The sequence below is a fragment of the Erinaceus europaeus genome, chromosome 3 (genome assembly GCF_950295315.1).
Source record: "Erinaceus europaeus chromosome 3, mEriEur2.1, whole genome shotgun sequence".
Taxonomy (NCBI): Eukaryota; Metazoa; Chordata; class Mammalia; order Eulipotyphla; family Erinaceidae; genus Erinaceus; species Erinaceus europaeus.
Window position 1 is genome coordinate 33359560 of NC_080164.1, and position 14732 is coordinate 33374291.

Consider the following 14732-nt stretch of genomic DNA (forward strand, 5'->3'; position numbering starts at 1 on the left):
GCCCATGAATTAAGGTCCTAAGTACAGGTTTAAAATATTACATATTGGGCGGAGGGTAGATAACGTAATGGTTATGCAAACAGACTCTCATGCCTGAGGCTCCAACATCCCAGGTTCAATCCCCTGTACCAGCATAAGCCAGAACTGAACAGTGTTCTGGTAAAAACAAACAAAAAAAAAACCAAATAAAAATATATATTACATATTACATACAGTATCTGTAGTATTTATTATTTACTGTTTTACTTTATTGCCTTATTCATTATATATATATATCTGAAGCCACAGTCTATATCACATTTTTACCTGTGGTGTTTGAAAATGTGATCAATCTAGATATCATGAGACTTTTATATAAATTGTAATTGTTTCTTCTTTTTTCAGGTTCTAGTAATTTTTGTTTCCTTATTTTGAATGACATTATAGGACTGAAAAGGATTAATAATGTTTTCTTAAAAAAATATTCCACTTTCTGTTTGACTTTTATAATAATAGTAAACTGAATACACAGGAATTCAAATACTTTTAAACTGAACACTGTAAGCAATGCTTAATACACTAACATGAAATTGTAAATGCGGTGTTTCAGTGAAAATACAACATCTTGACAAGTTCTCCTTGTTTCCTCCATTCTCTAGTGTGGCCAGACTCCACTGATGATAGCTGCTGAACAAGGCAATCTGGAAATAGTGAAAGAATTAATTAAGAATGGAGCCAATTGCAACCTTGAGGATCTGGTATATATAGAAATAATTTACTCATTTCTTTCTTTTTCATTTCCTCAGCCTTGCTGTTTTCTTTTTTTTAAAATTTATTTTATTTATTTATATATTTATTTATTTATTTATTTATTAATGAGAGGGATAGGAGAGAGAGAAAGAACCAGACATCATCACTCTGGTACATGTGCTGCCAGGGACTGAACTTAAGACCTCATTCTTCAGAGTCCAATGCTTTATCTACTGCACCACCTCCCGGACCACTGTTTTCTTGTTTTTATAAGAAGTGATTCCAAATGATAGGCTACAAATTGTACTTCCAGATATATCTCAACTTTGCCTAAATGTACACTAAGTCATTTTTTTTAAAGGATGATAATATAGGGGAGACGTTTTTACTTTCAGTGATAGGCCTCAGGTCATGATGCTTTTTTATGGGTAGCTGTCACTGGTTGAGTAAATGCCTGTTAGAGTATGTCCAAGTATGAGTAATACTATTAACTCTCCATAATGCTTCCTTATTATCTGAAGTAACATTACCTAGGATAATAGCCAGAACGATGTGGTTCCTTCTGGTACCACTGGTGAGGCAGCCCCTTCTAATACCATTGTTCCCAAAGGCTCACATTTTCTCTTTTCCTCTGTTTTGTTTTAGAGCCATACATTTGGTTTTTAAAACTGGTGACTGTGTGTATTTTTTTTCTTTTAAAGATATCTTATTTATTTTTTTTTTTGGTGAGAGGAAGAGAAACATTGAGAAGAAAGGGGAAGATAGAGAGGGAGAGAGTGACACCTGCATCCCTACTCCGCCTCTCATAAAGTGTCTGCCCCCTCCTAACACTGTGCAGGTGCAGACCAGGGGCTTGAACCTGGGTCTTTGTGCACTGTGATGTGTGTGATCTACCAGGTGCACCCTGTTTTCTTTTTTTTTAATTTAAAAATTTTTTAAAATTAATTTTTCCTTTTTGTTGCCCTTGTTTTTTATTGTTGTTGTAATTATTATTGCTGTTATTGATGTCATTGTTAGATAGGAGAGAGAGAAATGGAAAGGAGGGGGAAGACAGGGGTACAGAGAAAGACATCTGCAGACCTGCTTCACTGCCTGTGAAGTGACTCCCCTGGAGGTGGGGAGCTGGGGGCTCGAACTGGGATCCTGATGCAGGTCCTTGCGCTTTGCACTACGTGTGGTTAACCCGCTGCGCTATTGCACAACTCCTTTTTTTTTTTTTTTTTTTTTTAAATGAGTGCTCTGCTCATCTCTGGCTATTAGTTGTGCCAGGGATTTAACTTGGGACTTTTCACAAGAAAATCCTGTGAACTACCCCTGTACCATCTCTCTCACTCTACATTTATGATTTTAATTGAATGGTCATTGCATCAAACTATGAATAGATGTTAGGATAGAATATTTGCAGTCTTTATCATAGAGTTTCTAAACTTAACATATGGTATCAGTTCTGTTTAATAGCCTGTGAATGTGTTCTTAAATTTAATTACAGCCTCTTTAATTTTTTAGTAATGGTTGCTCGCAAGAAGGATTAGCTTTGAGGTTTTGTTACTTATCTTTCCTCCTTTTTAAAAACTAGAGTGTATGATTAAAAGTCTGGTGAAAAGGCTGAACAAGCAGTTGTGGAACTTATTTTTACATCAAGTAATAATTCACTGTAGGTAGACTGATACATTCTTTGACAAGCTTGTGCTTTACTGTTACATAGTTCAGAGTGGGGAAAATTATGTCAGTTTGGTATGATTATTTGGTATGTACATTTGAATTCAGTTTTCTTCCCCTTTGAATATATATTTTGGTTTTGAAGTAGTAACATTTGTGTCTGTACGTTTAAGGATAACTGGACAGCACTTATCTCGGCATCTAAAGAAGGACATTTTCACATTGTGGAAGAACTGCTTAAATGTGGGGTCAACCTGGAGCACCGTGATATGGTATGTACCTTCCTTATATTATGTGGTCAATCAAATGCAATCTTAGTAGTAGTAACAGATAAGTAGGAAATTTTGCACTTGTTGTGTAAGGTGATATAATAATGTTTTTAGAATTTTGGGTTGGACACTGAAAGGACTCTCAAGAATGTATTCAAACACAGATAATGTATATAATAGTCATTTTTCAGTTTCAGAGTTTCAAAAAACAACTCTGCCTTTTAATGCGTCAATGTCTTATATCTTACGTGAGATCTTTTTTCTTTAAAAGGAACTTTAAGAGGGACACAGCATATTTAAAAAATATTTTTAGTTTTTTTAAAGTTACAACCTCCAGATTAATATTTATAATTTCATTTTTATAGTATAATTGTATTCAGATACCTGTATATTACAAGTTAGGATATAGATGTAGTTACCATAGCTTTTATTTGATGTTTACATATGCTTAAGGCATAAAGGTGAAGAAAAAATCAGTTTTTCTTGTTTATACTTTAAATTGTTTTGCCACCTCAAAACTTAATTTTAATATTGGGGAAAGGAAGGATTTGATCTGCATTGTTATAGAAAACGTATTATTATTTTTTTGAAGCAGTATAGTTGGTCTGAGTTTTTAAGAAACTATTTTACACTTGACATTATTCTGCATATTGTAACTCACAGTGGTTTTTTTTTTTTTTTTTTTTTTACATCCATAATCTTAGACTTATTCCTAAAACATAGTGAAGTGAATGCAGGAAAAATTGAAATACAGTGTTAAAAAATTATAAAGAATATAATAATTTCATTAACTTAAGCAAGGAAGAGTAAGTATATAACTGGTGAGAGTAAAATGTGCTGTTCTTATTTACTTATAAAGTAGAAAAGAAAGGTATGAGTAAGTAGTCTAGTTTTCAGGTTAAATTCACCCACATCAAATTATCAGATCAGTAAGAAACATTAGGTGTTGTAGTTAAAATAAAAGGGCTTTGGCTGCGGGGTGGCTGGGAGCAGGTTTAAACAAATCAAGGTTTTACTAGGAAGGTACAGAGGTATGGGACACATATTTTAGGCACTGCAAAATAAGCAGTTGTCAGCAGTGGTTAAGCATACACTAGGCCCATAAAGTCCACGAAGTTCAGCCCCACAAGATAAAGAGAGATATAGGCTTCTCATATGGCTGTAGAAGAGTCTTAAGAGTTTACTGGTGGGAGTCGGGCTGTAGCGCAGTGGGTTAAGCATAGGTGGCGCAAAGCTCCAGGACCGGTGTAAGGATCCGTGTTCGAGCCCTGGCTCCCCACCTGCAGGGAAGTCGCTTCACAGGCGGTGAAGCAGGTCTGCAGGTGTCTATCTTTCTCTCCCCCTGTCTGTCTTCCCCTTCTCTCTCCATTTCTCTCTGTCCTATCCAACAATGACGACAACAATAATAACTACAACAATAAAAAAACAACATGGGCAACAAAAAGGGAATAAATAAATAAATATTTTTTTTTAAAAAAAAGTTTACTGGCTAGCTGAGTCACACGTGTTCAGTTCCCAGCAGAGGTTGCCATGGTGTATGCCTCGAACACCTCATTCAAGATCCCTCTGATCAGGAGAAAAATCAGGGACTGAAAAGTCTTGACTTCTGGCTGCCTGTGCTTTTAGGTCTGTTCAGTCCACTCACAATCCATTGTGCATTTATGCTGATTGTGATAAGTAAGCTCTGTCGTAGGCTGACGTCAGCCGTGTGCCTTGTCTAACTTCCTGTGGTTGGCCAGTATACTGTGTGACAATTCAGTGTCTATTCAGTGTCTGGGCCTGTTATCTGCTTTATGTGTTCTCTACTATTATTTGACTTCTCAGAAAATTCTATGGAATAAAAGTTAATTTTGTTTGCAGTGCATATAGCTCAGGAAATTGTAACTAGAAGCAGTGCTCTTTGCCTAAAGTACTAAGTCAAGAGGACTTGACTTTTGAACTTAGGTTTGCCTTACTCCAAAAACTTCCTCTTGTGTCTTTTTTTGTTTGTTTGTTTTGTTCTTTTGACTGGAGCACTGTTTAGTTCTGGTATATGGTGGTGCTAGGGATTGAATTTGGGACATTAAAGCCTAAGGCATGAAGCTCAGTTGTATAACTGCTGATAGCTGTCTCCCCTGGCTCCCCATTGCCATCAGAATTATTGTTGGGGCTTAGTGCCTGCATTTGAGTCCATAGCTCCTGGTGGCCACCCTCCCCTTCCCATTACTGATAGAACAGAGAAATTGAGAGGGGAGAGGGAGATAGAGATAGAGAGAGATTAATACTTGATTCACTGTTCCTGAAGCTTCCCCCCTTCAGATTGGGACCAAATGTTTGAACCTGACTCCTTGTGCATGGTCCTTGTGCTCAACCAAGTGTGCCATTCCCACCCCCTTTAAGATTTATTTATTTATTTATGTATTTGTTTAGTGTGAATGAGAGGATCAGAGAACTATTCAGCTCTGACATAAGTGGTGTTGGGGATTAAATTTGTGGCCTCTGGTTAAAATAAATATCTTGAAGTAATCATTTGTGGATGTAGAAAATTTTACTTATTTCAGATATTATTGTATAATTCACTGGGAAGTTTGAGGATTCATAATTACAGTGATACCTTCATAAAACAATGGTTTCTTGAAGAATACCCTCAGAAAGAACTTTGTTATTAGACTCCTATGTTTGTAGATGATAAAGCTCTCTCTTCCCCCAACTTTTTTTCTTTAGGGAGGATGGACAGCTCTTATGTGGGCAAGTTATAAAGGCCGTACTGAGATAGTAGAGATGCTTCTTTCTCATGGAGCCAACCCAAATGTCACTGGTTTGGTAAGCATTAACAAAATTCTCCTTCTGTAATATATGTAGTAACTTCTCTTAGGGAATAGTCAAGACTGATTATACTTTGAACTTCATAATAAAGAGAAAGGATGTAGATTTTATTGAAGATAGTAATGCAGAATGTAATTATATAACATTTTTTTCAAGATCATCTCAATTTTTATCAGTGAAGTATGGATTTTAGAGCTTTAATGTCAATAACTATAACCATTTCAAAGAAATTTTGAAATCCTTATGTCATCTTTCCTGTTTTCTGTAAGTCTGCATTCTTAGTCTAAGCTTCTTTTAAAACAGAGACATTTACCAAATATGCATATTGTTTTTCTATATATTCTTGTGAAGTGTAATAGATGGTGGTTCATGCATAGCTACTTGGTTTCAAAATTGGCTGGCTACATATTAAAAAACTACTTACCAATGGGAAGGAGGAATTGTTTCATAATGTATATATGTATCAAATAATTATGTTGTGCACTTGAATATCTTATTATCTTATTTGTCAGTTACACCTCAATAAAGCAGAAACCAAGTGCTTTTATTTTACCTAATGGAAGGCTTATATAATAAAGATTTCACATTCCTTTTAGTAGCTTTCCATTTTAACTAAATAATCATATTAAATATGTTAAACCTGTGTGTACAGGGGGGCTGGGCAGTGGCATACCTGGTTAAGTTCACACATCACCACGTGGGGGAACGTTGGTTCAAGCCCTTGCTCCCCACCTGCAGAGGGGACAGTTCATGAGTACTGAAGCAGGTACACAGGTGTTTCTCTTTCTCTCTCTCTATACCTCACCCATCCCTCTCAATTTCTGTCCTATCTGATAAAAATAGAAAGAAAAAAATGTCATGGGAGCTGTGGTTTTGTAGTGCCAGCACCAAGTGCCCAAGATAACCCTGGTGGCAACTAATATATATATATAGTGTTCATAATATGTATATTATTTAAGGCTGAGTGCATTTTATTTGCCATCCATGTGATATGAGTATTATGTTTGGCTTTCTTTTTTTTTAACCATAAATGACAGAATCATGTTTATTATTCTCTTGCAGATAGTAGATCTTTTTAGCCAGTGAGAAACAAACTGTCCATTATTCCTCTCCATACAAAGGGCAGAGCTGTGTAATGCAAAAGAAAGATAGTCTATAAATTTTCTGAACAAAAAGAAATTAATGAAGTATTCAGTACCGGTATGTTTAAGAATGATGAGAATTCTCTAAATACTTTAGGTGGATTCCCTTTCTTATTTTAAAAGTCAGTTTACTTAGACTAGGTATCCATTGATTCAACTGGAGAAAAACATTTAATAATATGATAAAATGTTGAATTTATCATGTTAATTAGTACGGACTCCAAAACAATGCATTTGTTTATAATTATATACTGTTTATAAGGAAATTTGTAAGAGAATAACTGAGTATAATGGATCAAAATATTTGTGACTAAGATGATGGTTTTTAGATGCCTTTTTTAAATTATCTGTATTTATTTATTGGCTAGAGACAGAGAGAAATTGAGAGAGGGGAAGGTAGTAAGGGAGAGAGACAGAGAGACTCCTGCAGCCCTGCTTCACCATTTGTAAAGCTTCCCCCTGCAGGTGGGGACCAAGGTCTTGACCCAGGGTCCTTGTTTACTGTAATGAGTACACTTAAACAGGTGCACCACCACCTGGCCCCTGGTTTTGGATGCCATTATGTGCTTTTTTTTTTTTTAAGTAGAGCTAGTGTGAACTCAATTTTTAATAACACTGCTTTATATTTTATAACTTTTGTGTTAATTCATTATGTATAGCAAATGTATGATAGCAAATGTATAAGTATCCACCTAAAAATGTGTTTTCTTTCCTTTGCTGATTTCTTTTTTTTTTTCCTCTGTTGTTTCTGTTTATCCCTCCCTTCTTCCTAAACTACTCAACCTCCCTATCTCCCAGCAGTACAGTGTTTATCCAATCATTTGGGCAGCAGGGAGGGGCCATGCAGATATAGTGCATCTTTTGCTGCAAAATGGTGCCAAAGTCAACTGCTCTGATAAGGTAGGTCACAAGAGTTTTCTAAGTTTAGTTCATATTAATGTCCAATCATGGTTTAATAAGTATTTAATCACATAATTCCTTTTTGCTTTTGGAGAGTTTTATTGGTTTCTGCTGTCCTAGATAAAGCCTACTTTTTTAGGTTTGTTTCTTGCTATTACTTTCTGTATACACTATCCTTTTGGCTACAAAAGATTGGTTCGTAGTCTGTAAGCTTTTGTAAATTTCTATCAAGGTTTTGTTTTTGTACCTTTGTTATTTCTGTTACCTATTTTAGATCTTGATACATATGCATAATTATACTCTTTTCAAATTAATAGTCTTAACAAAACTTAGGAAAAGAAACAATTTAAAAGATTTGGTGTTATCCCAAAAAGAGTTTTGGTCCATACTCCCAGAGGGGGAGAAATGCTAGGGGAATATGACTAGAGGACTCTGAAGTCCAATTCCATCAGAACCCTGAGAAAGAAGAAGAAAAAAGGAAGGACACTTGAAAGTATTAATAGGTATAGGTGTGACTTAGAAAGGAAGAGAAGGCAGGACCATAGGAAAAAAATGGGCAAGTACATACAAATATAAAGAAACAATAGTCAACTCATCTGTGACTTTGGGAGAACTACTGTAATTTCTAATGGAGGGAGTGGGGACACCCAATTCTGGTGGTGGGAATAGCATGGAATTATACCCTGTTATCTCATAATTTTGTAAATCAATATTAAATCACTAATTTAAAAAAGTGTGGTGTGAGATATACAAATTGGTAATCATTTGTGTATATGTTCTGCTGCTGAACTACCTTGACCTAGTTATTTATCTTATCTCCTTATAAGAGAGAAAGAGGAAGAGAGAGAGGGAATGAGTTGAGAGAGGATATATAAAGCACCACTTCAGCATCCAAGGGGTTTCACCATTTTTTTTGTTTGTTTTTGTTGCTCTTTTGTGGTGTTTGGAATCAAATTCAGGACCTCACACATGCAAGGCAGGCTCTTGATTACATACCTTTATGGCCTTAGAAAAACCGCTGTTCATTTGATGTATTTTAATAGCTGGAGTTTATACTTAGCACAAATTTCAGTAAGTAGTGTTGCTTAATCTTATGGGAATGTCAGAAATCATTCCCAGCTTGATCTGTGTAGTATGTATGGAGAGCTCTATATGTATACAAAGAATAGCAGGTAGGAGGACCACCTTACCAGTGTATCCTGGATCCTTGCACCTCCAGAGCTCTTGTCCACGAGGGAAAGATAGAAACAGACTGGGGGTATGGATCAACCTGTCAACGCCTGTGTTCAGTGGAAAAACAATTACAGAAGCCAGAACTTCTACATTTTAACTCCCAAAACAACCTTGGTCCATATTCCCAGCAGGGGAAAAGTGATAGGATGAAGATAAGAGGTCTCTGAACTCTGGTTCCAGAAGCATTCAGAGAGAGAAAAGGAGAGGGACATTTGGAGTTAGTTATGTTGTCATGAGTGGCTTAGAGGGGAAAGGATTGAATCAGAAAAAAAAGGGGGACAATTATGTGTAAATGTGGACAGATAGTTGTAAAGATGATGGTTGGCCCATGTCTATAACCTTAGGGAAACTGTGGTGGATTGTAGTGGGGAGACTGAAAATTCAGAACTCTGGTGGTGGGAATGGTATGGATTTAAACCCCTGTTGACATGTAATTTTATAAAATAAAATAAATAAACAAATAAAAGAGTAGCAGGTAGTACACTTCAGTGTTGCAGTATCAGTTATGCCTCACATTATAAGATGTATTGCATAAATTAATAACAAATATTGTAATAAGATTATAGCAGATACTTATAATATGACAGTTAAAATACTATGTTTATGTGGCTGAAGAGTTTGTTCAGTGTTAAGAACTGAGGACTAGCTTGTGTGAGGCCCCAAATTTGATCCCTGACACTGTATATACCAGAGTAGACAATTAAGTATCTCTCTCTTTCTCATAAAATAAATCTTTTCAAAAATATTCATTTATGACTATTTACTAATTCAGATTGGCTATCTTCTAATTTAGATTAGTTGACTTATTATATGTGTAAAGGTCTTTCTATTGATGTTTATGATTTGTTACATTTTTTAAAATTTTACTTATACAATGGAAATATTGATAAGACCATAGGATAAGATGGTTACATTTCCACACAATGCCCACTCCCAGAGCTCCATATCCTACCCCCTCCCTTGATAGCTTCCCTATTCTTTATCCCTCTGGAAGTATGGACCCAGGATATTATGGGGTGCAGAAGGTGGAAGGTCTGGCTTCTGTAATTGCTCCTCCACTGAACATGGGCGTTGGCAGGTTGATCCATACTCCCAGCCTGTCACACTCTTTCCCTGGTGGGGCAGGGATCTGAGGAGGTAGACACACAGTGGAGTTGTCTGCCCAGGTAAGTCAAATTGGAATCATGGTATTATCTGGAGCCTGGTGGTAGAGTAATGAAGCCAAAGGGTTGAAATTCCATGCCTGAAGTCTCTGGACACAGTCTGAAATGAAGCATTCTGAGGTGGTACTGGTTACATTGATTAGGTTGGGATCAGCAAATGCAGTGTCAGTTGGTTTGACTTGAGGGAAGCATGCAGGAAAGTGAGCCCTGCCCTAGAGGTTCCAGGACTGGGAGATGTATGGGTGGAACCTGGTGGGTGGAAAAGAGTTAAGATATAAAGCAGAACTTTCTTCTTCTAGCGTTTGCCCTTCTTCCATAGCCAGTTAATGGCTTTGAAAGTGACTGGGATCCATGTGGATTCAGTCGGCTAGGAAGGATCGTCAGTTTCCCCAATGAATGGGTACTCACGGGATGCACCACGGGAAGGTCGATCCAATGCATCCCGCAGAACTAATTGTTGACTTATCATGAACCTAAAGGCAAAAATATTGCAGGTGAAAATTTGGGGTCTCTGTTTTGGAAAAAGCTAGTAGATCTATTTTAGGTATATTCCAAAGAACCATTTATAATGGATAAACCTTTAATTTCTTCTGCTGTGTTTAAAAATATTTATATATAATCTAAAATTCAAAGCTTTTTAGAATTAAGTATTATGCTTGGTTTGTTTGTTTTTATCAGAGCACTGCTCAGGTCTGGCTTATGGTGGTACAGGTAGGTGTTTATCTTTACTAAACATAGATGATATAAAAGCAAAGGATTCCTGCTTAGAGAAGAAGGAAGATAAATGGAACACAGAACATGCAGAGACCAAGCATCAAATTACATCAGATTTTAGAGAAGGGGGATTCTTTGGTGACTGAATAGTCAGTTACAAGTTGATAGAACTGAGACTTAACTTAGACCTTCAAAAAAGTATAGAGTATATTTTAATAGGAGAGGTGCAGAGAGCAAATTGCACCACATTGTGGTTATTTGGCATGCTTGAGGGGTTGTTGAATAGAGTCTTGTGTGTAGATACTGTTATCTGATTCTCAGGTATAGAGACCGGACACATGGAGGCTTTAATGTAGGAAGTGTTTTTTTAAATTAATTTAATGTATTTCATTTTAATTTATTTATAAAATGGAAACACTGACAAGACCATAGGATATAAGAGGGGTACAATTCCCACCACCAGAGCTCTGCATCCCATCCCCTCCCCTGATAGCCTTCCTATTTTTTAAAATTTATTTATTTATAAAATGGAAACACTGATAAGACCATATGATAAAAGGGGTACATTTCTCACCACCAGAGCTCTGGGTCCCATACCCTTTCATGATAGCTTTCCTATTCTTTAACCCTGTGGGAGTATGGACCCAGGATCACTATGCAGTACAGAAGGTGGAAAGTCTGGCTTCTGTAATTGCTTCCCCGTTGAACATGGGTGTTGACAGGTCAATCCATACTCCCAGCCTGTCTCTCTCCCTAGTTGGACAGGGCTCTGAGGAAGCAGGCTCCAGGACACCTTGGTGGGGTCATCTGTCCAGGGAAGTCTGGTTGGCATCATGGTAGCATGTGGAACCTGGTGGCTGAAAAAGAGTTAACATATAAAGCCATACAAGTTGTTGATTAATCATGAACCTAAAGGATAGAATATTGCAGATGAAGATTTGGGGTCTCCGTTTTGGAAATAGCAAATAGGTCTATTTTAGGTAAGTTCCAAAGGGCCCATGACTTCATTAGTTTTTGCCTGAGCCTGACATCTGATATGCAGGTGGATCCGAATTATATGCCATGGCTGGAAAAAGGTTTAGAAAGCTAGGTCAGGGAGAGAGTAGCTCCCAAATATGGGAAAAGTGTATAAATATTGTTGACTGTAACCTCCATCGATTTGATGTGGGGCCCATATTTAGCAGAGGAACCTATGTAACCTCTACATCCCTATAGGTCTGAACTTGCATTCAGTGGTTATCAGTAGGAACATTCCAGGTTGCACCAATTTCAGGACCCATGTTCTGGGAAGTACTTTTTATTATGCCAGCAGACCCAGCCAGACTTCTGTCCACAAAAGACTGGACCCTGAGTTCAAGGTGCTTGTCCTTTGATACAGTTATCAACTTTCCCATAGTAACTCATAGCAACAATCTTAACAGCTTACTTTTTCTTTTATGTATACAGGGAGTTCAACTTGTTTGGGTTATTAGCAGACTCTTGGGCAAAAGTAGCATATTCAAAGGCTACCACTTTTCATGAAATAGAAATCCTTGTTTATGCTGGGAGGAGAGGGGAGGTAGCTGCCAACTGCATTTTTCTTCAACTGAGAAGTGAATCCTTACTTTTTTCTTTGAAAGTTAACTCTTTCTTGCTTCAGTATAAATGATATGATGAGGAAAGAGGCACTGGGTATAGATGCAGTCCCCTTAGGTGGACCTTGTTTACCCGATTGAAGAGATTGGGTAATAGCCCTGTAGTCACTGAAACTCACTGGGAGATTTGACTGGCTACGGAAGAAGGGCAAACACTAGAAGAAGAAGAAGAACTGGGAGATTTGATAGATTGACACATTAAATGGTGTTTTAGAAAAAACATTACAGAATATCACACCATGTGATGGATTTTAGATAAAGAAAATCATTTATTGCCAATGAGAACAGAAAGATTTCTATGGGAACTAATTTTTAGCAAAGGGAAATGCAGCCAGTTTTAGACTTGATTTTTTTTTCTTTTTTTTTTGGTAGGGTGTGAAGTGGTGGTGATTATCAGGGATGCAGCCCTGGGCCTCACATATATTAAAAAATGTGCTCTCTTTCTGGGCTGTGTCCTAGATTTATGGACTTTTAAAGTGATGGTAGTTTTTTTTAATATTTATTCCCTTTTGTTGCCTTTGTTGTTTTATTGTTGTAGTTATTGTTGTCATTGTTGGATAGGACAGAGAGAAATGGAGAGAGGAAGGGAAACAGAGAGGGTGAGAGAAAGATAGATACCTGTAGACCTGCTTCACCACTTTTGAAGTGACTCCCCTGCACGTGGGGAGCTGGGGCCTTGAACCCAGATCCTTACGCTGGTCTTTGCATGCTTTGCGCCACCTGTGCTTAACCCGCTGTGCAGACTGCCTGACTCCCATGATGGTAGTCTTTATAGATAGATGGGTCCTATTCGATAGCAGATAGAGATATTTTTGACTGGATGTGATAAAAGGACTGTTTGCATAGAGGTAATTCATGAAGTTATGTGAGAGTGAATTTGATAATTGAGATCAGTAGTAATGGAATAAAAAGAACAAGGAAATAATTATTAGTGTCTCCCTAAGTAGGTGAATTTGACTAGTGCAGTGTCAGAGATGACTGCTGAGTTGAAAGTTCAAGGTGGAAGAGACAGTGAACAATTCAGAATACAACAGAGTTTTCAGGAAGAAAAGTGAGAAAAAGGTACATAGGACGTCTACGGGCTAGTGTGCTCCTTTGCCGTATGTGAAACCCAGGTTCAAGACCAGGCCCCATGGCACTGAATGGAGCTTCAATACTGTGGTCTTTTTCACTTTCTCCCTCTGCTTCTATCCCTCTCTCTAAGGAAAAAAAAAAAAAGCATACGCTATGTGTTTATCTGACTATTGGAGACAGTGGTTTTTGTAACTTTTGTAGAAAAGCAAACTAGTTTTCAAGGGGGGATTTCTAAATAATTTGAAGTGCCATTATAAAATATTTCACAAATTTGGAAGATACAGTAATAAATTTCTTAAAGAGGACAACATATTGGGAGAGGTTATTTTAATTTTATTTCTTCAAGGGCATGAGAAACCTAAACCAGTTTATAGGAAGAGAAAATAAAGCAGAAAAGTCTGGTGACCTTATTGAGTAAGGTTGGGAGTGGAATAGGAATGTATTAAATAAAATGAATACTTTAAAAAGAATAAATATATAAAGGGATTAGATATTTTAAATTTTTTATTGATGATTTACAAAATTACAAAATAACAGGTACAATTCCACATCATTCTCAACCACCAAAGTTCTGTGTCCCCATTCCCTCCACTGGAAAGTTCAGTGATTCTCCTAAGGTCACAGATATGGGTTGACTATTATTCTGTAACTATTTTTCCCCTTGTTTTTCTATGGCCCTGCCTTCTCTTCCATTTTAAGTCACAGCTACACCTATTACTACTTCCAAATGTCCTTTCTTTTTCCTCTTCACTCTCTGGATCCTGTTGGAATTGGGTTTCAGAGCCCTTCAGTCATCTTCCCCTATAATTTCTCCTCAGGGATTAAATCTGTTAGGAATAGAGACAGGACTTGAGAAAAAGAGGAAAGAGACTGGGTGATTCTCACTTCTGACCTTACAGATGTTTTAAATAGAGATAAGTAATAGAAAGAAGTCCTTGCCAGATGTCAATTCTTCATTGTGATATAAGAGAGATTTCTACTGAATGTGGAATGAGAAGCAGCTGAGTAATGTCAGATGATGGGATGCCAGGAGAGTTGAATGTATAGCATATGAACCTGTGTAGTATAGTTTATAAAAAGGGTGAAAGATAATGCAAAGGATGAATGCTCATCTATTGGGTGGTTGGAAATGTCATGGTACATTTTTATGCAGAAAAAAATATGTTTTTTTGACAACCCATTATATATAAACAGTCTTTTGAGCAAAGACTATGTGTATTATCCTTTAGGATGTTTATGTTTTGATTTGTAGCACTTGCTGTGGAGCCTGTGAAAATGTGAGCTATTCATGTACACTTATATGTTAATGATTACATGATTTAACCCAAAAAGGAGTTAGAACTATGTTTGGCATTTGGTTGTTACTATTTTTGTCTACAAATGAATTTTAAATTCTATTTCAAAAGACAT

General features: G+C 36.9%; 1 protein-coding gene across 9 annotated transcripts in view; it reads left to right on the forward strand.

The window, feature by feature from the left end:
- Positions 1-14732, forward strand: part of KIDINS220 (kinase D interacting substrate 220) — a 129256-nt gene that overhangs the window by 11376 nt on the left and 103148 nt on the right. For 6 of the 9 annotated variants that reach the window (XM_060187026.1, XM_016187766.2, XM_060187023.1 and 3 more), the window contains exons 2-5: positions 639-737; positions 2562-2660; positions 5361-5459; positions 7403-7504. In XM_060187026.1, coding sequence (XP_060043009.1) covers positions 639-737; positions 2562-2660; positions 5361-5459; positions 7403-7504 — 399 coding nt within the window. The remainder of the gene's footprint in view (positions 1-638; positions 738-2561; positions 2661-5360; positions 5460-7402; positions 7505-14732) is intronic. The other 3 variants (XM_016187767.2, XM_060187024.1, XM_016187772.2) reach the window with 1 other exon arrangement.